This window comes from Rhynchophorus ferrugineus, unplaced genomic scaffold, assembly GCF_030347505.1.
Source record: "Rhynchophorus ferrugineus isolate W39M unplaced genomic scaffold, kcgeb_rfMv2 rfM2, whole genome shotgun sequence".
Classification (NCBI taxonomy): Eukaryota; Metazoa; Arthropoda; class Insecta; order Coleoptera; family Curculionidae; genus Rhynchophorus; species Rhynchophorus ferrugineus.
In genome coordinates, this window is record NW_027472581.1 from 53,671,119 (window position 1) to 53,695,559 (window position 24,441).

Sequence of the window (24,441 nt, forward strand, 5' to 3'; positions counted from 1 at the left end):
ATGTTACACACCAACTGATTTCTTGAACTTCTCAAATAAGTTAATAAATCTCCACCTTCCATCAGTTCCATGATAATAAATTGAGGATCATTATCTAGGCAAACACCGAGCAATTGCAGTATATGTTCGTGTTTGAAGTGGCTCATTAATTGAGCTTCTTGCAAGAATTCACTTTTTTCTTGTTCCGAAGCGCCCTTCTTCAATGTTTTCACAGCTACTTTTTGAACCACTCCCTGTTGACTTAAGCCTTTAGCTCTACCTTCAAATACTTCTCCAAAGGCTCCGCTACCCAGAAATTTAGATAATGTAATTTGGTCCCTACGTATGTGAGGTAGCATAGTGATGTCTTCATTAATTGGAGCGCCCGAAGCGTAAAGTATGTTGGTGCTGTGCACCCCACGACGTGGAAGTTCTCTTAGCGTGGCAAGTTCAACATCAGGCCCACGCTGTATTGCTGTAATATGCTCAACTTTTTTCTGTTTGCTACATTTTTTGAAGCAATATACTAAAATAATTATTAATGATGTAATATTTAATACTCGTTAAGAATAGTCAGTAAATTACCGTAGAGACAACATGAGATGATCAATAGCCCTAATGTTATCGGTATTAATATTGCCATAAATATTAGGTTCATTGGGTTCTTCTGGGATATTCTTTCTGCTTCACTAATATCAAATTCGGTACTTTCAGCGCTGGGATCACTCCATCCATAGGAGTTTAAAGCGGATACTCTGAAAGCGTACTTATATTTATCACTTAATCCATTTATAACCCAAGAATTATCTGCAACAAAATTGACTATTAATATAATATATTTGAAGTTAATTATTAAAGTATGTATGCTTTATTTTAACTATTATAATTTACCTGTTCCATTATAAACTTGATCCCAAGTAAATTCTTCTTCTTCGACAGATGGGGCACTATAAAAGAACGCTGTCCTGTTGTTGTTAGTACTTCGCTTATTCCTAAATGTTTTTAATTTCAAACACTCGAGTTTGTAGAGTTCTATAGGAGCTCCATTGTTTTGGGACGCTTCCCAGACTACCTTATAAATGCTTGGACCAAAGAACTGTATACCAGGAATTCCGGGAGGGCTAGGACGATCGCCTGTAAACACAAAACTTAACTGTAGCCTCAAACTAAAAAAATTCTAGTATCATAACTTACCTAGAGTTTCAAAAGTGAATCGTGAATCTGATGGCCATATATACCACTCTGGATATTTATCATAGAGTAGAGTTAATCTGAACTTATATTGATTTTTCGGTTTCAGCTCTTCAACATCAATTTCTACCAACTTCTTACCCTTATCGTTAAACTTTACTCTTGTCCACTTGTTTGTAGATGTAATTGGGGCATACTCTACTACGTATTTGTGAATATGCGGTGTTATTTCCCAACTAAGACACAAACTTGATGAGGTCCGATTGATTAGTTGAAAGGCTGATGGTTCTGGATAAGTAGTAATTTGTACTCTATCACTGTCTGACGATGTTTCGTTGGTTTCGCTGTATGCTCGTATCCAAACAGTGTAAGTTTCATTGGGACTCAGTTTTTGTAGGATGGTCGTTAAGACACCTACTTGATTTGGTAATACATTTAAATCGCTGACTGGTTGTTCACCTTTTTGACGAACACCTGTCAATGATCCTTCGGTAAGCCAATGAATCTCATAATGAACAACATCTCCGTTGAGCTCTTTGGGTGGAAACCAGTTGACTTCGGCTAATGTTGGGTTCAATACAGCAGCAGAAATATTCTGTGGCTTTGAAGGAGCTAAAAGAGTTGATGTTTAAAAATAATTTTATTATATTGTTGGAATTGATTGAAAAATAAGACAAATAACTAAAATTGGAGGAAAAAGCTGGTTACGGAAATGTTTTCAGAAAGGAAATTTTAACAACAATATTTCTCAATTATCTCGAATCTTGACTAGTATACAGTAAAAAGTTACAACAAAAGGTAGACTGTCTTTTGGGCGGAACAAAGATATTAGTTAAAAATGTTTTGGGATAATATTGTTTTCTTTCAAACATTTTGCAATTAATATTTATACACCTTTCCGGCTTACCAATTCAAGTTTATTGAATGAAAATAATCGCAAAATGATTTATAATGAAATATAGATTGGTGAATGTGAATGAATAGATTAGCCTGTCAAAGCTAGAAGCTATTTATTAATTATATTAAGACAGTTATTTAATATTTTTATGGTGATCCTAATGAAATAAGAATTTAGTTTAATAATGAGTTTTAGGATAATCTTATATTATGTAATTACATATATATGTAGAATATCTGTACTTTTTGGAACTTTTTATTTAAAACTTGTTAAAATTTAAACTTACCTCCAGGAGAAGTTCTGAAATTAACTGTTTCTCCAAATACAAGGTCCTCTTCGTCGGTAAAGTGGTTGCTAACAGCTATTCTTAGGTTATATGTAGTAAATGGTTTTAAATTAGTTAACTCAAATACATTTTCAAATGTGGTGGTTTCTTTTATTTCATCATTTAACGATTCTTGGTATTTAATTGTATACATGGTTGAAGCTGTAGTGGTAATATTACAATCACTGCGGTATGAAGCTGCAGGCATTTTTAATAGCAATGAATTAAAAGAACGTTTTTTTATAACTGGCTTTAAGTCAGATTGCTGGAGTGGTGTAAGACATTCTTTGTTTGGATATGGTTGTATATGTTTGCCGTAGATAAGAACGTCTTGAACTTTTTGGCGTGTACTTATTAATTTACTACTATTTCCATTAAAAACGTAAAGATCACCATCTGTATCAATCCAGTATAACGAATCAACAGCCGATCTAATCCTTCTTAAAGGATAGTTTGTAGACGTCAGAGAGGCTTCATTATACACAAGACTACAATGACACCCTGTATGATCGGCGACAAAAAGATCCTTGGTCTCCGAATTTATAAAAATAAAAATAGGCTTTGATTCCGAAGAGGAATGATCTATAGTAAAAGTTGGTTCAACGTTTAAATTCGAACGACAGTTGCATTCTTCCTCTACAGTATTTCTCTTGTAACGGTCTTGAATTGAAAAAAAATCTTCTACTTCTTTACCGTCTATGTTCACTGACATTACTTTATGTATTTGATTATCGACGGTTTCGATCCAGTAAAGTTTTTTTGTAAACGGAGACATATCAATTTTAGTAATGTTATTCAGAGATGAGAACATTCTCTCAGGTTTGATAATGTTCATATCAGCTTGGTTCAAGTCTATCTTATAAACGACTGAACCCGGTTCTTCAATGTTTTCTTCCACGTAATAGATACTACGTTCTATCCAGTCTAGAGCGAGACCTGATGGTGTTCCTTTCAGGTCCAATATCTTGGTTTTATTTGTCGACGCGAAATGATACATTAAAAGTTCTTGAATCTGATTTATCCAAAATATTTTATTTTCTTTTAGGAGATAGGTTATTTCCTGTGGTTTATTGATACCGTTCAGCAAAGGATGTTTTTGGTTAGTATCAATGTCATCAATGAAAATAGCATCCGACGTGGCTACTAGAATAGTTGGTACGGGTGATTCAAAACTAGAATTAACTGATATTGGGGAAGAAAATGCACCTGTTCCTATTTCAGTAAAGGCTTGTACCTGAAAATTGAAAATTAAATTATTAGTTTATATAAATAGTATTATTTTCTGCATTTTTACCTTTAAATAGTAAATTTGATTTTGGTTCAGTTTATTGAGGGTATATTCAGTTTGAGTTGGTGGTATTTTAACATCGAAGCAAACGTCAGTTAAAATGTCATTATTGATGTACCAACACCTGCAATTGTTTAATAATATTATAAAAGTAAAACAACTGGTGGTTTAGTATAAAAAGCGTATATAATATAATTACCTCATGTTATAACCTTGTAAAACACCATTTGGATATAAGGGCTGATCCCACCTAAAAGTTACTGTTACATACTGGTTCTGGTTGAAGGAATGGTTGTGTTCAAAGTTAACGTATGTGCGAAGATTTCTCGGTGCTGATGGAGTCGATGGGGGCGACAGGATCTCTGCCCGTATTTGTGGAGATGTTGCCCAGTAAGTAAACGCTCTAATAGCAATGTAAAAGCGGCTGAAAGGAGCTATAGATCTCCAATATCGTATCGTGGATTCAGTAGTAATTATCTGTAAAAGGTTTATTAGAACTGTATGGAAAATATTTTCAGATTTATTTAGACCTATTCTATTAAACAATTGAATAGTTTTAATTAAAATATATTTATATTTAATTATATTTGATATTCTTATTATATTATTGTTATTTTGAATTTATGGTATACTTTACGCTGCCAGAGTTGCAGTGAAAATTATCGTGTAACATGGAATATATAGGTGTTTAGAAAATAATAAAGTATTCGTTAAAAATTGATAATGGGAACTAATTGTCGAGATAAAATAGCTAACAAATGTATTAATGTTCATTTACACTATAACAAAATAAAGTAGTACTCCAAGGCACGAAGTAACGTTTGGCATAATCGATAAATTTATTGAAACAATTATATTTATCTTTAGATTGAGCATTGGGCGTAATGTCAAATGTAGCATTCTGTTAAGTAAACTGTAAAGGACTAGTTTGTAGAAAATAATATCTTTTTATTATTTTTTTAGCTAATATGTTATGTTCTCAGTACTGCATGCGTGTAATTCAGATGAGGTGAGTATCGGCGACATCTGTAATCACACTTGTTAATTTAGTTAGTAGTAATTAAGGATGCAGAAAAAAATATCGATATATCGTTATATCGATATTTTATGAAAAAAATATCGATATTTTTTTGGCCGATATATCGATATTTTTCGATATTCTTTCAAAATAAATTAAATATAATTTTTAATAAACCTTTAAAATTGGTACTTAATTTCCAGGACCATCAAAGCTATCATGACTCTTTAAAATGTTTAGAAAAAAAAATAGGTTAATATTTCACTATTTCTATTTCTTCTTAAAAATATCGAGAGTTTTTATACTTGTTGCAAAAAATATATCGATATTTTTTAAAATATTTTTTTCCTGATATTTGTCTGAAATTTTTTTCGGTGGCCAACACTCCTAGTAGGAATTAGTCATTTAAAGTTCTAGTTTAAAAATTAATAACTTAAATAAAATGATTTCTGTGTAATATTTGATGACAACTAACCGTGGAGTTATTTCTGGGTAGACCATCGATCTGAACTTCATAAAATACATTGCCGTAATTTACGTTCCTTACAGGTGACCAAGTGACATTAAAATTTTCGGACGAACCTATGACTCTAACTGATGTCCGGTCAACTACTTCTGGAATTACGTTAATTTCACCGTGGTCATTTACATTTTCTGTAAATATTATAACATTTATTATTCCTGTACGAATATGTTATTTACATCTTACCTGGTAAAGGATGTAAAGATTTATCGATGACATAGACTAAATTCAATCCCCATATCGATTTGCCACTTACTATGGCACGATTTTTTCCGGTCAAATCGCTGATCACTGCACTTCTTTCATCCTGTAGCCAGAGCAAGCGATTGCAAAAGTAGGAAAATGGCCCTTGCATGTTTGCCTTTTGAAGTACAGCAACTTCTCGTTTTACTATTAATCCAGTTCCATCGTATCCAGCCATAGGTGCTTCAAATAAATGTGAACCATCCGACCCTCTCACTACCCAATATACCATTTTCTTATCCATATCCAATGTGAGCCCCATTACTAAAATAATACAATACATTATTTTAATTGTTTTAAAACTTTAAATTAAAAACATATTTATATCAATTCTATATAATTCTACCTTGTCTTCCAGAAAATGGTTCTAAATGATCATATTCCATTTTATCTTCGCCATTCAAGTGAGCACATTCCACAACATATTCTCTGGACCAGTATAGATACGCTTTTATCGAGTCGATAGCGATTTCTTTAGCAAGAGTGAGTATGGATAAAGGTTCTTGTTGAGATCCATTCAAATTGCTTCTTATTATCTAAAGATGTGTTTAATTTATAACTTTAAAATAATAGCATGTATATATGCAGATTGCGAGGAAAATGCAAACTAGAATTTGATTTGATAGTAGCGTGATTCTTCTCAAAGTGATAGTGATAAACATTTATTTAATTTAACTCACCAGCTGTTGCTTTAAATTTGACCAGTATAATTTCCTTCCTATCCAGTCAACCGCAATACTACCCACTGAATCCATTTCAGATAATCTACCATGTTTATGTGACGTTAAATTATACCAGTATAAGTGACTATTATTTGTAACCTGTGATAATAAACGTTAATTAATATAAGTACGATTTAAGAAAACGAACTGCATAGCTACCATAAAAATTTGATCTTCGTACCAGGAAATTCCTGTAAATCCCACTGAACGCATTCTGCTTTTATGTAACAATGTCTCCAGGTTTTCTATAGCTGAATCAGACCTGAATAATCCTTCAACACCACTCCATAAGATGTTAGGGTTTCTCTCTTTTCTCAAGGTGCTCCCGTTGAATTCTGTAGACCATGGCCCCTTTCCGAATTTGCTGTATGCTAATACTTTCAGGGCATACGGTGTATTTTCTTTCAAGTTGCTAATGCTGTACGATGAAGTGTTTGTATGGAATGTTAGTATCGAATTAGTGGTTAAGTCCTTGACTGATATTTCGTACGACCAGTTTTGCCAGGCACCCCTGCCTTGAGTCCCTAGTAATTCTGGCGGATGCCATTTGGTTTTGGCGACTGTAGAACCAAATACAGCTTGTAAATTTGTTGGTGGATTTACTGGTACTGGCCAAGGTTGAGTGGCAGATAAATTGATGAGAATATTTTTATATTGAGTCTTTCCTAAATGTGACAGCTTATTATGATAGTAGGTGTCTCGTTCCAGAGAGTATTCCTCGTTGTAAACGGTTTTTCCATCGGTCCAGTAAAATTTAGAATTCACAGTACCCAGTGATAATACATTAGTCATTTTCGGATTGGCCACTTTTTTTCTAATGTTCGTCACACCCCTAATAAGGTAATATGAATTGTAGAAAATATTACGACTATAGCTATATATTATATTGCTTTGAATTTGGTTTGTATTTATTGTAATACTAATTTTGGAGTTAATAATGTACAATCTGAAAAGTACCTAAAGTAGCTGATAAACACAAGATTTTAATTAAATATTAATCTAATGTTATTTCAAAGAGGTATATAAAATAGTTTTAAGAATTTTTCAACAATTGACTTTTTCATTAAATAATGTTTTATCTTTATATTTGAAATTTGTCTCATAACAAATATTTCTTTGGAACCATTTTTTTTGTATTCTATGAAAAAAATGAAAGTGGAAGGTAACATCTGGCAGATATATAATATTAATAAATTGTTATACCCTAAATTATTGAAATAGTTACAAAATATGTCTCAATTTCTGTATATACAACGTGGGGCAAAAGTCCCGCTACCAGTTTGATTGCCTTTCTTTGCTTCAAGAAAAGATAAGTAAGTTTGGTTTTCATAAAAAGTTTATTTGGTTTTTACATTTTTTTCATTGTGATTGAAAAATTATATGGTGTCCGCGATTCGCAATAAAACTTTCGGCTCTTTTTAAGGTATTTTTCATGACATCCTGCAACATCTCAGGCTGAATTTCTTCAATGTCGTGGTGAATATTGTCTTTAAGATGTTGAATTCTTTGGGGTTAATTTACATAAATTTTTTATTTAAAAAAGACCCCATAAGAAAAAGTCTGATGCTGTTATATTCAGAGATCTGACTGCCATGGCCATGTTAAATCGCCTTTTCGCGAAATTAGTTTTCGTGGAAAAACGTCATTCAATAACTGAATTCTTGAACGAGCTGTGTGTGCTATTGCCTCATCTTGCTGAAACCGCATGTCTTCTAGTCCTTGCTCTTCCATTCCAGAAACAAGAAAATTTCGAATTATGTCTTGGTACCGTTCAGCAGTAAGAGTAACTGCAACACCTTGGTTATTTTCAAAAAAATAGGCACCAATGATGTTTCCCACATGAATATTATACCATGCAGTTGTTTTTAGTGGAGGCAATTAGTGAGAATTGATGAAACAATTAATTGGGGATTCTGTTTTCTCGAAAATTGACTGTTTATTGACGTGGCCACTGAGAAGAAAATGGGTTATTATCACTTTAGACGAAAAATCTTCAATTTCACCAAACAGCCTTAGGATTGTATTACTATATTCAACTCGTTGATCAGGCTATCTTAGTAGCAATTTTTGGACAAATTAGATTTTGTACGGGAACATTTTCAAATCAGTTTTCAAAATTCGTCTTGTCTTCCAGAACGAGACCTGTCTGCTGTCGTAGTGTACGGTCGAAAATTCGTTTGTAAAATCTAAACTGAGCTAAACGTCACATAATCAAGATGGCGCACAATCAAAATGGTAGTAGGACTTTTGCCCCACCTGTAATGTACGTTTTTTCCGTAATTTCTTCCGATAGCAGTTGGAAAATAAATTATGTATACTGTTTTCTACTAGATTTGAGTAATTATATTTTTAAAAAATTTTATTATGGGCTTTAAAATTATATTCTACAGTAACTATTCTAATCAACTAGCTACCTAGAGCAAGGAGGGCTATGAATATGCTTTCACATTTAAATTCCTTGATAATTTTAATATTTACCAATTGATCAATTATCAAATAAACTAATTAAATAAGAAATATCCAAACTCTTATTCCTTAGGTATTTTTGTCGTTTAAAACTTTATATAGCCGGCGTATACAATAGCGATTACGACATCTACTAACGTTAATTTAATTATGTATTTACTTACCCTTCAAAAGAAACTGCTAGCATTGTGTTCATTTTCTGATTTGGAACAAGAACTTTAAAGTCTTTATAATCGACAACAAAATCTCCCAGGTCTGCATCGTTTATGATTTTTTTTACTTTTATTTCGTGTTTGATTCCATTGCTGATATCTGATATGTCCAACCGGTATATTCCACCAAGTGTAGAGTCTCGAATACACCAAAACAAATAACCGTTGCATGGATCGATCTCAATTGATGTAGGCTTCTTAGGTAAACCTGCTAAAGCAACGGTTAAGCCGGTTCCATCCAGATTACATCTAAAACCAAGCAGTGCCGTTGTTCAATTAGTTCATTACGCTTTTGCGTTAGGAGGTCGTGCACTTTTGGTTGAAAAAATGATGACCTACCTTTTTATAATAAATCTTCCTTGTCCTTTTCTTGGAGTAAGTTCGCCCAGAATGTATATCTGGTCGTTTAACCAATCTACGGATATATCTAACGGAAAGAAGTCAATTTGATCAGAAGATAGAATCTTAGTTTTATTTTTAGTCTCTTTCTCGATAGGTATCCTCCAAATAGATCCATTACCATCCGATAGGAATAACAGTTGTCTGTTTACGTGAATTCCAATGCCTAAAAATAAAAAAAAATAATATAAAATCAAATGAAACTGCAATGGGAACAATAAAATTGGGTAGTATATTATGTGTATTCAGCATTATTTTCTTTTCAATATTTTTTGTAAACTCTGTTTTAATAACCAGTAAGTAGTTACTTGCGGCAGTATAGTAGTCCTGTGTGCGAATATGATTTACAAAATATGTTACGTAACTGTAACGGCGTTTCAATATGTCCGATAAGAGCTATTTAGGCCTGTTATTTTTTAACTCGTCATCATTTCTACTGTTAACGGATAAAAAGTGTGCCTAAATGGGCAGTGTGTAGCTCCAAGAAGAGATAGCCATTTTATACCGATATTCCTAATCATAATATGTTTACATCCGATTTAAGTACTTGACAGAAGTATATACCTTCAATTACAATATTTTATAGTGTGACAGCAATGGGAAATGTACCGATGGAAACTAAATATTTCGTTATAAGAGTCAGAAGCAGATGAGAATATTTATTAGTTGTTCGGAGATACAGTTAAACTATTTCTCGACCAGTTAGAAAAAAATTTAATTTGTGAAACGTGCTCAAATTCAAACATTTTCAGTCATGTTAAGGCAGTATGTTTTAACTGATAAGTCGGAAAAATAAGTCAGATTTTACAGGTCCATCTTGCTGCTACCTACGATATTCAAATTATGAGAGAAACTGCCACTAGAACGTGTTAAACTACTTATAAAAATATCCAATCTCCAGTTTGGCTTGCAAAATCGCCAATCAGCATAGAAACAATACAGCTACTGGAATGAAAGCGAATCATACCACATGAGCTTGTATAATAATATAAGGGTTTAATTTTAACTGTAGCTTTAGTAGTCGAATTTAATTTTAATAACATACTGATGTATACTATTATATTTATTACTTGTTTATTGATTCAAGAGCTTAGACAACAGAACAATAGTAATACTTTTTTTTTCATTAAGATAGAAGAAGGAATTCAACGTGGTTCAAGATGGATATAATTGCCAGACAAAAGATATATTCATGGTCCTTCGAGCTAGATACGCGGATTATGACTTATTTATTGACTCTATTCAACCAGTGTTCCAAATATTAGTTTATGAATTACACCAACTAATTCAACACTAATAATGAGCTTTTTAGCAAATTTGACAAAATAGATAATACTCTTCTAAATAAAGGAAATCAACACTGACTTGTGCCAATATCTAACCACAACAAAGCAACAGTGTCTTCGGAAAATTTATTAATACTTTTTAAAACTAGAAATAGAAATGAAGCAAATGAGAAATAATATATTGATTATATGGACAGAGAGAAAAATAGATGCAATTGAAAAACACTATATAGAGACTTTAGTGAAGCGCAATCTGGATATTAAAAAATAAAAACAATTGGTTAAGTAAAAGTGAAATAGATAATATGTAATAATGAGGACATATCTAAAGAACCTCCTTTGCCTCTGTAAAGACCGGGAAAAAAGAGAAAGAAGAAAAGCACCGGAAGACAGACACAAGGTTAAAACTACAAAGAAGGGATATATATATATATATATATGTATATATATATGTATGTATATATGTATATATATATATATATATATATATATGGTGGAGTTGATTCAAGCAAGAGAGTATCTGCATATGTAAGCCGCATAACAACTAAACAGCTGGAACAAAAAATATCTAGAAACCATATTAACAGTGAAAACAAGGAAGAAAAACGAAATCAGAATTACAATAATGGTAAGACGAAGTGGATGGTAACAAAGATAAGTTGAGGTAGCTGAAGGAAAATTATACGTTCTAGAAAATTTTAACGGTATAGTGAGAAAGCGGATAATATATACAATTATTGAAAAATATGGAAAAGCGTGATAAATAATAATGGAGAGAGAATACCATATTCTAGATACGAGACACTACTAAGATACAGAATAATAGATTTCTGCCTATTTTGTAATATGACAGTAACATATTCGTATTTCGATCATAAGAAAATGCAAGAGAAGACATCATCAACATGCAAGAGAAGTAAAAAACAGAAGGAAAAAATCTGTCATAGATTAAGTATATAGTATTATAGAAAAAAAATAGAAAAGGGGGTAGATATTAGTAAGATATGGAGTAGAGTTTGGATCAGTAGTAATAATAATAAGAGAAAACACTGAAGACGCACAAGACAAACAATCAAGGAAACTACACATTTTTGAACTATAAGAACGTACAAAACGGGCTTATGCAGAGAACAAACAATGGAATACTTGAATTGGAATTATTTCAAAATCTCTATATTAAATGCTGCAAAATTGACCTGTGGTGTTAACCAAAAGCAAACAGTATGATGGTTTGAAGAAATAAAAATGGAAATAAAAGAAAATAAGGAAACATTGTGAAACTATCTGAAGGAAAAGATGACTGAGAACTAATAAGAAAAGCAGATCAAGGGTAAAACGGTGCCAAACTCAAAGAAGAAAACATGGATATAATTTAGAGACAATCACAATTTTTTTAATCAATATGACATAATAATGAAATGAAATTAGAAAAGTAAGCCATGAGAGATCTAGGAAATAAATATGCAAATATAAGGAGTAAGAATTCACCATTCACCACACATTCAAATATCCGAGAAAATAACTTCAAAGTAATGGAAGCTAGGAAAAGAAAATTGAATGAATAGCAAATTTATTAATAAAAAAGAAAACACTAAGTAAATATTTCAGGTGCATTGGCAAATAAAAGAGAAAACCAATATCCAAGCAGCGGAACTTAAATATCTTAGAAGGGCAAGAAGGGTGGCAAGGATGGACATGATGAGAAATACTGAAATGAGAAGAAACCTCAACTCAGTTTTTACGGCCACCTACAGTGCATGGAAATAAGATAGGGTATAAAAGGTCGAAAAGCGACGACGAAGAAGGAGAAGGACCAGAGGAAGATCTAAGTGAACCTGGCATAAAACTATCAGCGAAGTACTGCAGAAAAGAGGGAAAAAGACGGTTCAAAAAAGACGGTTAAATGATCCCATTTATAATAAAAAATTGTACGATATTTTAAGGCAGGTTGTTATTCAAATGGAAAGATGTAAGCTACGTGTGCATATTAATTAAATTATTTTATTTAAAATGTCCGTCTCAGCTATCTACGAGAGTATAGATTCTAATGGACCAATTTTCATAAAAACTTTATTATTAAATTTTAACAACCTATTATCGTTCTGTGCTCTCAGTTGACGACATATCAATTTCATTCAATGGAAATAGCTTTGCATTTAAGAATTTTAAGAATGTGAGAATCCAGACTTTTATTCTTTTACAAGAAATTTCTTTATTCATTACTAGAAGCTGACGCTAACTTTATTTGAACTGGTTCATGAGTACCAATGAAATCTTGAGGTTGTTATGAATGAAAAAGAAATGTTATTTTTTAATACTAAAATATTGAATATACTAATTCCACTGTAAACGAATAGAGATTGCAAACTAATGACATTACGTATGTTCTTTAACTAAGTAGTGTTAATCGAATTTTGTAAATTGTAGTCGATGATTCATCCTTCCGAAAGATAGTTTCAAAGATGTCAATTCAAAAGTCAATTCAAAGATGTCAATCTAGAAGTCCGATGATGCTAATTGCGTTTCATTTTGAACATTTTGAGTTTTATTTATTTTATTGTAATTACCTTGAATTGTAGTATTTTCTGACTGATATAAAGGTAAAGTATCTGCGTAAAGATGCTTCAACTCAAAGATACTATACAACGTTCCCAGAATCAATATCGGTTGTTGGTTCTCGGTAACTAGAATTAAACCAACATTTTATTAGTTTGATTTATATAATTTGTAATAATTTTACCTTGCTTCTCCTTTGGAGTAGATACTTGTACGGTAGAGGCCGGTCCTGGTCCGTTGCTGTTTCTCATTTGAACCGAGACAGTATAATTCCTTTTTGGTTTTAAATTTCGATATAAATAAAATGATGTAGTTGATGGGACATCCTGTATAAATTACACATTAAAGCACAGATAAAACAAGGAAAAATAATGTATATATAGAGATAAATGTAGCGATAGAAAACATGCTGGAAGAAGGAGATTAGTTGTCACATAGGTTGTTATAAAACACTAGCGGTATAGAAAGGAAAAAGGGGTGCAGCAGAAGTTCAACTCTACTTAGAGGGCATTTAGAAATTATATTTACAGAATTGTATTTTTAAATGTATAAGCTTTTCGGTAGTAGTTAATTTGTATTGTTAATGTTTTAATATAGAAAGGTTTGTTTCAATATATTAATATCGTGTTTTAATGGAACAATATATTATGTTACTAGTATCTCGCAGATATTCAAAGGTTTGTTTGTTTCAATTTGTTTCTATATCTTTCACCTTGTGTGATATTTTTCTATATCATTCACCTTGTACGTGATAATTGTTATTTTTCTTTTCATTAATATTAATTTTTATAATTCCTCACATTATATTGCATTGTTATTGAAGCTTATTCAAATAGTGTTTGGCTATCTTCTATATTGATTCATCTTCTCTCTCTCTCTTTCCCTCTTGTTTTAATGCTGACAGTGTCATTGCATTGTTTCAAAATGATTTAAATAGAATTAGTAAATCTGTATTAAGTTGAAAAGATCCTTCATTTTCTCTGCTTCTAACAAACTTTTCTTGTTTATTTTACATTCTATACTGAGAGAATATATCTAAATATATTTTAATACATTCTACATATCGGTTAGATCTCGAGATAGTTAAAGACATTGTGTCGTGTATTTACAAAGCAGCGAATCTTTAAAGCAGTAGAAATCAGCGTGAAAACTAACTACAGAGTCAGCGAGGAACAACAGTGTCAAAGGCCACTCGGATCGCAATCTCGAGTCGTCTTTTGTCCGTGGCCCACCTTGACTTCGGCACGGCTCCCGCTGCCAATGGCCGAGTCGTTATCGACTATCTGGAGCACATAGGAAAGGAGGGGTCCATGGGGAAATGGGCCAGGTTCCCAAGTAACGCTGACCGAATGAGCATCTACGGGGGCTGCTCGTACTTGTGCTGGTGGTGAAGCGGGTATTCCGGCTGCTAAGGTTGCTATGACGAGGCTTTGGTCTGAGTAAATGGGTTGGTCATCTCTGTGGCCAAGATTAAGTGCAATGCGAAACTGTAAAAATTAAATGCACAATTAATATCAAAATGTTTTAAATATTTTCTAGCAGAATAATCAGAAGAATAATAAAATAACGAAAATGTAAAAGAATATATACAATTTTCGCATTATAATTTTAGGTCAGCCTAATAATAATTTTTAATTTTATATTAGAAAACAATTTTTAATTTGTAATATCGCTATACCGATAATTATATATTTCTGTTATAGTTCCGAAAATTTGAGATGCCATTTAGAAAATCAAATTTTTTGAAGCTGGTGCTGTTCTCAAATCATTTTCAACATCCTTGTAATTGCTAAACTATCTCATGAAAGTTGAGTCAACATGAAAGCTTTAAGTAAGGAGCAATCGGTGCAAAAATCACCACTGAAAAGGTTGAAACTAGTATTCACGTGTTGAAATCCATAGAGCATGGTTGCTATAATAGCTTCACATAGCATTCGAAGACATTCAGTTGACTTTTTTCTCAAACTAATCTAAAAATGTGGTTTACTCGATGTTAATTCAGCCATTTTCAAAGCATTGAAAAAAATGTTTGTCACATTTCGACAAAATGACGATAATGCATCTTCGATAATGAACCGCCGAACAGAATACTACTGAAAAAAAAAATCACAACATAATTTCAATATGATCACAACATGAATTTTACATGACACAATAACTTGAGTCAATTATTTAAAAATTAAAGAAATTCTTAAATGGAAGAGTAGCCATCTACTCGCCGTGATCACCAGGCAATATTTTATTTATTATTTATTATTGGTTATTAGTTGCTCTGAATGATGTCGCATATATTACTAACCATATTGGTTTCTTAACGTTAACTGTAGAACGATATTGGTTTATTTATACTTATGTATTATATATTATAACTTAGTGTTAGAGCTTAATTGTGATTAAATGAGAAAATATATTACTCGATATTTTGTATACGGTTGCAGACCCTCCACAAGGAAATTTGATGTATCTATGTTCCACGTTGCATTTCTACAATATTGCCAGGTTTTTGCTATTTCTTCGTATCTCCATTGCACGTGGAAGGTGAGACGGGCTCTCGACGTTTCTGGAAATCTAAAATTATCATTAAAGTAAAAATGTACAATAGAATTAATTTCTATTTGTAAAATTACCTCCATTCTAATTTTAAGGACGTGGCACCCAATGAGTTGTCTACAAGTGCGGGAGCCGGTGGTGTCTTAAGAAGTGCACGCATTTGTGAGAAATATTTGGCTGATGCGTCGTTACAGCCCATTACACATTGTAATTCTCGTTTGCTTAAACGATCTGATGTATGATTCTAAAATTACATGTAATAATAATGTTAGAAGAGCAATACAAAATCTCAATGGAAAGACATGTATATATGTATAAGAATAGGACACAACTGATAATAGTTGATAGTAAGCAGTTGAATTCGTAAGTATTCATCACCCATATTTAAAAAATTAGTAGCCAAAAACTAGGCTTTCCGTCGTGTAGAGAAGACTCTATGTCATTCAAACTAGAGAACCACATTTTAAGACCAACTAAATCTGATTTTAATAAAAAATTACATCAGAAAGATCTTATATTAACTATAAAGATGTACATCTGGGTATGTCCCTTTAGAGGAAAAACATTTCGTTTATTTAAGAAATATTAGATTTATTGAGGTTCCGGTCATATGCTGTTCAAAAATCAAGATATTATCAATATATTATTAATTATACACAATAGTTCATGACTATATATATACTTACACAAACTTTTTGACACGAGGAAGATAGGGCCTCTTTCCATAGTTTGCATCCGTGAACACACTGAAAAAAAACAAAATAAGCAAAAAAAAACATAAATATTTAAAATATACAGCTTTATAGTTTTCCATATAGAAAAGGTTTTAATAGCAAAAAAAATATTTAAATAAAACTGTCAATCTAGCAAATGGCTACTAAAGTAAAATATACTTAATACACCGCTTGGATATGTTTAATTAAGTATTTATTACTATAGCGTATTTGAGTGTATAATTTATTAAGAATTGGGCCGAATTAAAAGATATTGTAGAATAATAAAATACTTGGTGCGGAAGATCATGTTATATTGGTCGATATTATACTAATTAGCTCTAACAAAGGATCATGTTTTTAATGGACTGACTAGATATGTACTTAGTTTTTACAGGTTTTCAGAAAATCTATTTCATACAAAAAATGAGAGCAGTCTCAACTCTCAAAGAGATATGTGTTTTTCCTTTTTCGGTCAAAACGGATACGGTAAATGGGTTTCTGAAAAAATACTTTACTACTAAATTTTACTCAATAACGGTCAACTGATAAGTTAATAGGTACAAAGATTTTCAAATCTGAAATAAGTCAATACGTTTTTCGAAAGGAAAAATTTTCCATGCTTATGATCATCGGGCGGTGAAAAAAAATTCTTTGAAATTGAAAAATATATTGGTCAAATAAAACAAAATGGTTCTGAATAGATTTGTTGAAGAACAGGGTTAAAGAATGCATTGAAGTTGCGGTAGCAATGAGCTAGCGCAATTCGGATTACAAATTTGAATGTCAGCTAAATAATATTAAACATTCATAAAACAGTATGAATATTACACAGAACAATATTACGGCGATGAGGGTAAACTAGAATTTGTAGGCTAAACTAAAAAAGTATGAAATAACGCCCTTACAGAAGAAAAGTTCAAAAGATAATCTCCTCTATCTCCTCTAGCATGGTAAGCTATACTAACACAGGAGCAGAAAGTAGCATATAACGTTAAAGAGCCAAAAAAAGAGAGGAAATATTGAAATCAAGATCAAAATTCATCCCTTTCGAACGCTTATCTTTCCAGGTTCTGAGACTTGGACGTTGTTACAGTCTAATACTTTTGATGCCTAAGGTTTTCCAAAAGGCCTTAGGAAAATTCTATATATTTTTCTTCGAAATTTAGATACTTCTTGTAACTGCTGGCTATGGTTTAATGATACCGATACATCATATAGATACAGCATATAGACCTATTTTTCCAACAATACTTTAATTAAAATACGGAGTGGGGTTGTGGTATCTATTGGACTCCAAACTTTAGCGAACATGTTCGAAAAAACACAGCATAACAATTATATATGAATAAGATAAATTAGAAAGATATAAAAGTTAATACAGTTAGAATCGAAATTAGTTGAGATAAATATTGGTTCTATGTAGTGTCAGCCAAGACAAAAAATTATATAATAATAAAACAGAGATTTATTTTCAAATATATGCCTAAGTACCGAATTTGCTGGATTTTTTAATCTCGAAATGTATCTCAATTCATCAAATTAAAAATTAAATCTTCTAAACTAACGTAATATTCTAGTATTGCGGCTAAAACGACTAGACTTAGACTCTTTAGCTTTAAGCTTAAAGAAGCTTCATCAGCAATAAGAGAGATATCAGATTATGTCGTTAATTCATTGAAAGTAATGCATATGGTGTATGTGATAATATTGCAGAATTATGCAGAAAAAATAGAATAAATTAATTAGATGTATCAAAAGGTTAATGAATATAAACAGAATTGCCTCGAAAAATATGATCCTGAATTAGGTCAGGGAGCAGACACACAATTGTAACACACACAACAACTTGTAAATATAACAGATTTCAACTCATTAATCAAGTGTATAAATAATGACGGTTATTGAAAAGGCGTTAGATGAAAATAATTATTATCCTACAATATTTCTGGATATTTTACTTGTTAGTTGATCTACAAGATAAGCAAATTGTAATTTAATCTTTTCATTCAAACATTTTCCATTCCAAAACAGGTTTAGGTTGGTATTAAGCTAAATTGTGTGTATATAGCAGAATAAAAATACATGTAGTTAGATAGATTAAACAATATTTTTGTTTATTTTTACTTAGTTATTACAACGATCATTATGTACATATTTTATTTTAAAACGTTTTGATTTTATTACAAATCTAATTGTGATTATTTTTTAATTTTTAGTGAGTTCCTTATTTATTTTTTGGGTCGGTTCAATTTTCTTGTTAAAAATATTTAATTTTTCCATTTTTAGTGTTAGATATTCACTCAATATATTACTTAATATATTTATTTAATATATTATACACGCAGTTATTTTGTTAAATATTACAATGGATAACCCAATTAAAATTAAAGCCCTTAAGAGAAGAAATAGCAATAAGGAAACGACAATTAAAAATAAAGAACGCCTCAGGACCCGGAGTCCGCTACCTAGTCTACACATGGTGTTTACACTAAATTACTTCCGGTTTTTTCGTCACATCAGCAACAATATTATAAACAAATTTCTGATCATTTTAAATATATATGTGAAAACTTTGTGTGTGCCTTTGAAATTAGAGTTTCCCTCGATTTCCCCTTCTCCCCAATAAATCCTTATTTGATTCCACTGGGACCACCAGCGCAGACAGAAGTGCTCTCTTTCGAATAAAAAAAGAATTTTGAAAATCGATCCATAATTGATGCAGAAATCGGCGAACATACATTAAAAAGATTCACATCGTTTCAGTGCAGGATGTCCGACGGAAATGCTGATGGACGTCCCGCTCCTTTATTGGAGACGATTATTTTTAAAACTTATGGCCAGAGAATCAGTTCTATAAGCGTGCGACTGTGTTGATGTTGCTCTTATAAGCGGATGTCTCAATAAAATAGCGCACAGCTCATTTTAATTATTGTCCCAAGCTAATTACGCTATGGGCAGTGTATACTACCAATTTTAAAATAGTAATATTATTCATAAAATTTCACAAACAGGATATGGTACAACTGAATTTGTGTTATGTTCGTAAATAAAGCAAATGATGATAACAAATGATGTAATTTCGTTTTTTAACCGACTTCAAAAAAGGAGGGGGTTATATGTTCGGCTTTAGGGGGGGGCGAGGCGGTCAAATTTCAAAGGCACGTACAAAATTTTTTGAAGTCGGTGCCGAGCCCAAACAAGAAAAATATAATAATACAATTTTGTGAAATATACAGCAATTAGATTACCAACAAAACAAATCTAAATTAATATAACTGTTTGGGTTCGCCACAGACTTCATAATATAAGGTATATTATATCAAGTATATATAACTTTATAATATAAAGTATATATAACAAAACTTTATATTATCGATTTTTACAATTAGAATTTATGTGGATGGAATTGAAGTACCGAATAATATTTATCGATAACAAATGACAGCGCAAATAGCAATTCAGCAAAAATCTATTTTGATGTACGATATAACAAACTGAGGACAATATACACATTTATTTAATTGAAGAAAAAAAGTATTGTTATAACCTATTAAGCACCGTTCTATGGTTTAACTAATTTAAGACAAATGACAACAATGATCATTCACTGTATCTACAATACACATAACTTTCGTTTCTATTTACTTTTTTTAAAAATTATTTATAAATACAACATAAATAAAAACACTATACAATGATAACAACACCACATATAATAAAAAGCCAACGGAGAAATCCTTGAAAAATATAGATGTTAATAACTCGGGACAAATTAGAATTGTAGTATGTGGTTGCCGTTTAATTTACCATTTCCTTGTTACATGTAATAATCGTTACTGAGTAGGTGACTGCTATTTTACATGTGATTTTTTAAAAATAAAACTTTATATGTATGTATAGTTGGTACATAACTATTACAAACATTATCATGTCATAGGAACAATTAATTCATTGATGTTAATTATAAGATTGTGAATTAAAACAATAAACATATAAGTTTTATAAATACTATTCGTTGGGTAATTTAATTATTTTATAATTTATTTTTGGCCAATTATGGTGAAGGGGCGAGGGTAAATTTTTGTTGATATTTTCTATAATATTCTTTTTTATAAACAAATCAGTCATATAGAAATAATTACATTAATTAAAGTAATTATTAATAATAACAAAGTAAGGACATCTGGTGATGACTGCAGGATAGTCGGATATATATAGTATATAAGAACAATAACTAAATCTCTGTTGCCTAACAGCTATCGAGAAATAATAGTTAATAATTACGGACAATTACTATACATACATCATCGAGGATGTTGATCATTAAAATAGATGGTCGTTGGAAAAGTTTGTGAATATGGTTGATGTAAATATTATTTAGAAATATTGTTAGATAAAAGATATTTAAATTTATATTGAAAATAATGTTATATCATAATTAATAATTTAGAAATAAATAACACTGCTCCTTTTAGAATATTATTAAAGTTATTTTGATACTGGCAAAACTAATATTATTCTGTAAAAGAGAAATTATTTCCATCTCAAAATAATAACAACGAAAACATGACTGGTAGTATATATATATATATATATATATATATATATATATATATATATATATATATATATATATATATATATATATATATATATATATATATATGAGTGAATGATAAAGAACTCTGATAGCCAAAATAACATTTCTACTCAAGGCGCCAACAGTAAAAGTAATCACGGTTTATAATTGATTTTTTTTCAATTAGCACATATATTTACTACTGTTTTAAATCAGTCTGCACATATTTACCAGATTAGTTCAAGAACGGTTCGAAATTATTTAAATAGTTTAGAGTTACGTAAGGAAAACATTGATATGTACGAGGTCTAAACAAACGTTTGTTATTTTAGAATTGGGGGAAATTGATTACAAAGGACGCTCTAAAGTCAAGTAATCAATAATAGTTGGTAATGACCGAAACGGATTGATGAAGTTGCAGTCATATTAAAGGACTTTAAGTTGGTTGAAAACTAAGAAGTTCAATAAATCCATATAACTAAATAACTGTGTTTAAAATAGGTCAAAATGTCACATAATACTGCAATTTTAAAAGACTTTGAAAACGGAGGAGGTTCTATGTTCAGCTATATAATTTTTTTAAAATGTATTTTCGCCGATTTCTCCGTCAATTGTGGATCGATTTACGAAATTCTTCTATTATTCGAAAGAGTGCACTTCCGAGATGGTCCCATTGGAAGCAAAGTGGGATCTGTCTGATGGAGAGGGGGTTGGTGGGTTTAAATTGAGAGAAATGCTCAAATTTCAAAGGCACGTACAAAGTTTTCACGCAATTTTTATCTCAAATAATCAGATATTGGTGTATAATGTTAGCTGAGCTGATGTGATGAAAAATCTAAAGTCGTTCTGTGCAAATGTCATTCAGTTTGCTATTTAAGTACTAATTATAGCATATAAGACCTCGTAGAAATATTCTAGGTCATTGTTTTTATAGTGTAATGGTTAACTATGGTAATGGTGACTTAAAATGGCGAATTTTGAAATTTCGGATCTCTACTTCTGATAACATCCTCGCAATTCCACTTTAAATTTTAATATTTATTTTTAATAACCTCTGTAAAGTATATTATTATTATAAATCAATCAGCCTATTATCGAGCAAAATGTATTGATCTGAACAAGTAGTAATCAGAAAGCGCTGTCTGATGAGTACGCTAGGTGCGGCAGAATTTCTCATTTGAGCTGAATACACTGTATTCAAAACTTTTACTGTATGACCGGCGATTGTCATACAATCAAGGATAACCTTGCGTCGGTTACTTAATATTGTCCGTCTTTTTATGCCAAAATGCGTCCTTTATTTCGTCCAGTTTCAGCAGTAAAAAATTCATTCGATTTTAGCAGGTTGTAATACATTACACCTTATTGACCCTAATATATATGTTTCGGTGCCCATGTGGATGACTCTTCTGGATTAAGACTTGTCAGTAAATTCACTATTCATCGCCAGTTACAATATGGCACAGAGAAATGTATATAAGTGTTTGATAAGCTTTGACAGCAGAATTTTTCAAGCCGGCTTGATTGGCGCAGTGGTAAAGGCGGCAAGACGGCCCACCTACTGTTGCGATAGTCACGGGTCAAGAGTTCAAAATCTGACCAGGCTGGGTAAGACCGGATGTCTTCCGGGAAGATATCTAAGTTGCTCACTCGCCAGTCGGTAGGCTTAATGCGGAGGACCGTGGTTCCGAGCCTACATTTAATCGTAGGTCCAGTCCAGATAAACCCCTAGTTGGTAAAAGGAGGCTTTAAAATATATTAAAAGAAGAATTTTTCAATCTAAACAACAAAAGGAATTATTTAGTATATATTGAGCATTCCATGATAAGTATCTGTATACAATGAATGACTTAATAATACTAAAGGGAAACTATTTTTTGTCTGGATATGTTAAAACCATCGAACTTAACAGTTAGGTTAGTTAGACTAACACTTGTTTACATACAATTTATCCAATAAAATAGCCAAAATACGCCATAAAAATGACAATTATGAAGTGCAATGTTGCCGCGTTATCTTATATTTATCTAACCTCCAATTTTAATATTTTGAAGGAATTTTGTAGACATTTGACAATTGTGTCGTCCAGTACCAACATAAATTGAATTTAATAACTGATTCGGTTACATGTTCCGACGCATTCCATTTCTTTTTAACTAGGGTAAAGTGAGGAGGAAAATCCGCTCCGAGTTTAATGCGCAATTTACATTTTTATAAATTACAAAAAATTGTCACTGTTTTGTTGCGCTTGATGTTAACGGGAACTTACACTGAAAAGTAATTTTTTGTTGATGTCTTGCCAATTGGTAATCGCCTGCAAAATGGTATTTTCCATATATAGCAATTGTGTTTATTGACATATTGGCGCGTCCAATAATTCGACTTTAGTGTGCTTTAAGTCGCTTAACTTTTGATAAAAAACGGCAAAGACTTATAGTCCAATAACAGTTTCAATTATAATGTTAATTTTTATTATGTTGATTTCACAGTGGTTGAAATTGAAATACACAATAATTATTGAATTGCATTTAATACAGCGATTACGTGAAAAGTTGTATATAAATCTAATTTAGCTAGAAGTAACTAGAAGTTATTAACTAGAAGTAATGATTTCTCATTCCGTTTCTGTTTCTGGAATAACTACTTTTTAGTTTTAGCAATAGATTTACTGGTTTTCGCAAGTTTACAAATAGTCGTGCAGAAGAAAACTTTGGGACGTTTGTTTACAAATTTGTATGTGGCTTGCTCCTATAATATGTTTCAATATACAGGTAGCTCGACTAAAGATTTGTCTACTTAAGTAACATTGCAATGTATGCCGGATACGATTTAATTTTATATGAAAATTTAACTTCTAAACGTATATATGTCAAATAATTTTTTAATTATTTATATTTCATAGTCATAATCAATATTTTTTTAAAGAATAATATAATTATTACAATATTGAATGAGCCTGCGCTAAACATTTTCAAGAAGTCTAGTCACATTTACACTTAATATGATTATCCATTGATATTGATTCGTAACATAATTGTAATTAGGTACTTGCAAAAAATGTTACCGGTCAAAAACAATGCTGAATCACACACACCCACACACACACACCATATAATAAATATCGGAGTCGGAAACTTCTCGAAAAGAAATTTCTTCTCGCCTGATTTTAGTGATTTCTGTAGATCAGGATACACAATACTGCGTAAAGTAAGCATGGATTATAACGAAGTAATGTTAATCATAATTTAATTAGAAAAACATAGAAAACTGCGGAAATTTCTACGAATTTATATATTAAATCAGAAAATAAATTTTAAGTGATAACTGTATATTATGGCCTACGGTATGCATTTTAGGATAACGAGTATATTACTATAATTATTTGTAGTTAATGAAAATGCAATCCTAATTTTAATATTATATTATTAGATAAATAAATGAAAACTTGTAATATAAATGAACACAAGTTTAATTAACTTTTGTTAATAGT

General features: G+C 31.2%; 1 protein-coding gene across 4 annotated transcripts in view; it reads right to left on the bottom strand.

Annotated features, from left to right (window-relative positions):
* The window catches only part of sev (receptor protein-tyrosine kinase sevenless), a 54,992-nt gene that overhangs the window by 2,566 nt on the left and 27,985 nt on the right, over positions 1-24,441 (bottom strand). For 2 of the 4 annotated variants that reach the window (XM_076394224.1, XM_076394223.1), the window contains exons 3-22: positions 16,343-16,402; positions 15,734-15,900; positions 15,521-15,674; positions 14,339-14,593; positions 13,291-13,432; positions 13,118-13,234; positions 9,205-9,430; positions 8,818-9,114; positions 6,347-7,019; positions 6,146-6,286; positions 5,812-6,001; positions 5,409-5,729; positions 5,175-5,353; positions 3,881-4,158; positions 3,688-3,805; positions 2,355-3,627; positions 1,174-1,782; positions 871-1,113; positions 565-786; positions 12-505 (exon numbers count right to left, since the gene is read on the bottom strand). In XM_076394224.1, coding sequence (XP_076250339.1) covers positions 12-505; positions 565-786; positions 871-1,113; positions 1,174-1,782; positions 2,355-3,627; positions 3,688-3,805; positions 3,881-4,158; positions 5,175-5,353; positions 5,409-5,729; positions 5,812-6,001; positions 6,146-6,286; positions 6,347-7,019; positions 8,818-9,114; positions 9,205-9,430; positions 13,118-13,234; positions 13,291-13,432; positions 14,339-14,593; positions 15,521-15,674; positions 15,734-15,900; positions 16,343-16,402 — 6,159 coding nt within the window. The remainder of the gene's footprint in view (positions 1-11; positions 506-564; positions 787-870; positions 1,114-1,173; positions 1,783-2,354; positions 3,628-3,687; positions 3,806-3,880; positions 4,159-5,174; positions 5,354-5,408; positions 5,730-5,811; positions 6,002-6,145; positions 6,287-6,346; positions 7,020-8,817; positions 9,115-9,204; positions 9,431-13,117; positions 13,235-13,290; positions 13,433-14,338; positions 14,594-15,520; positions 15,675-15,733; positions 15,901-16,342; positions 16,403-24,441) is intronic. The other 2 variants (XM_076394226.1, XM_076394225.1) reach the window with 2 other exon arrangements.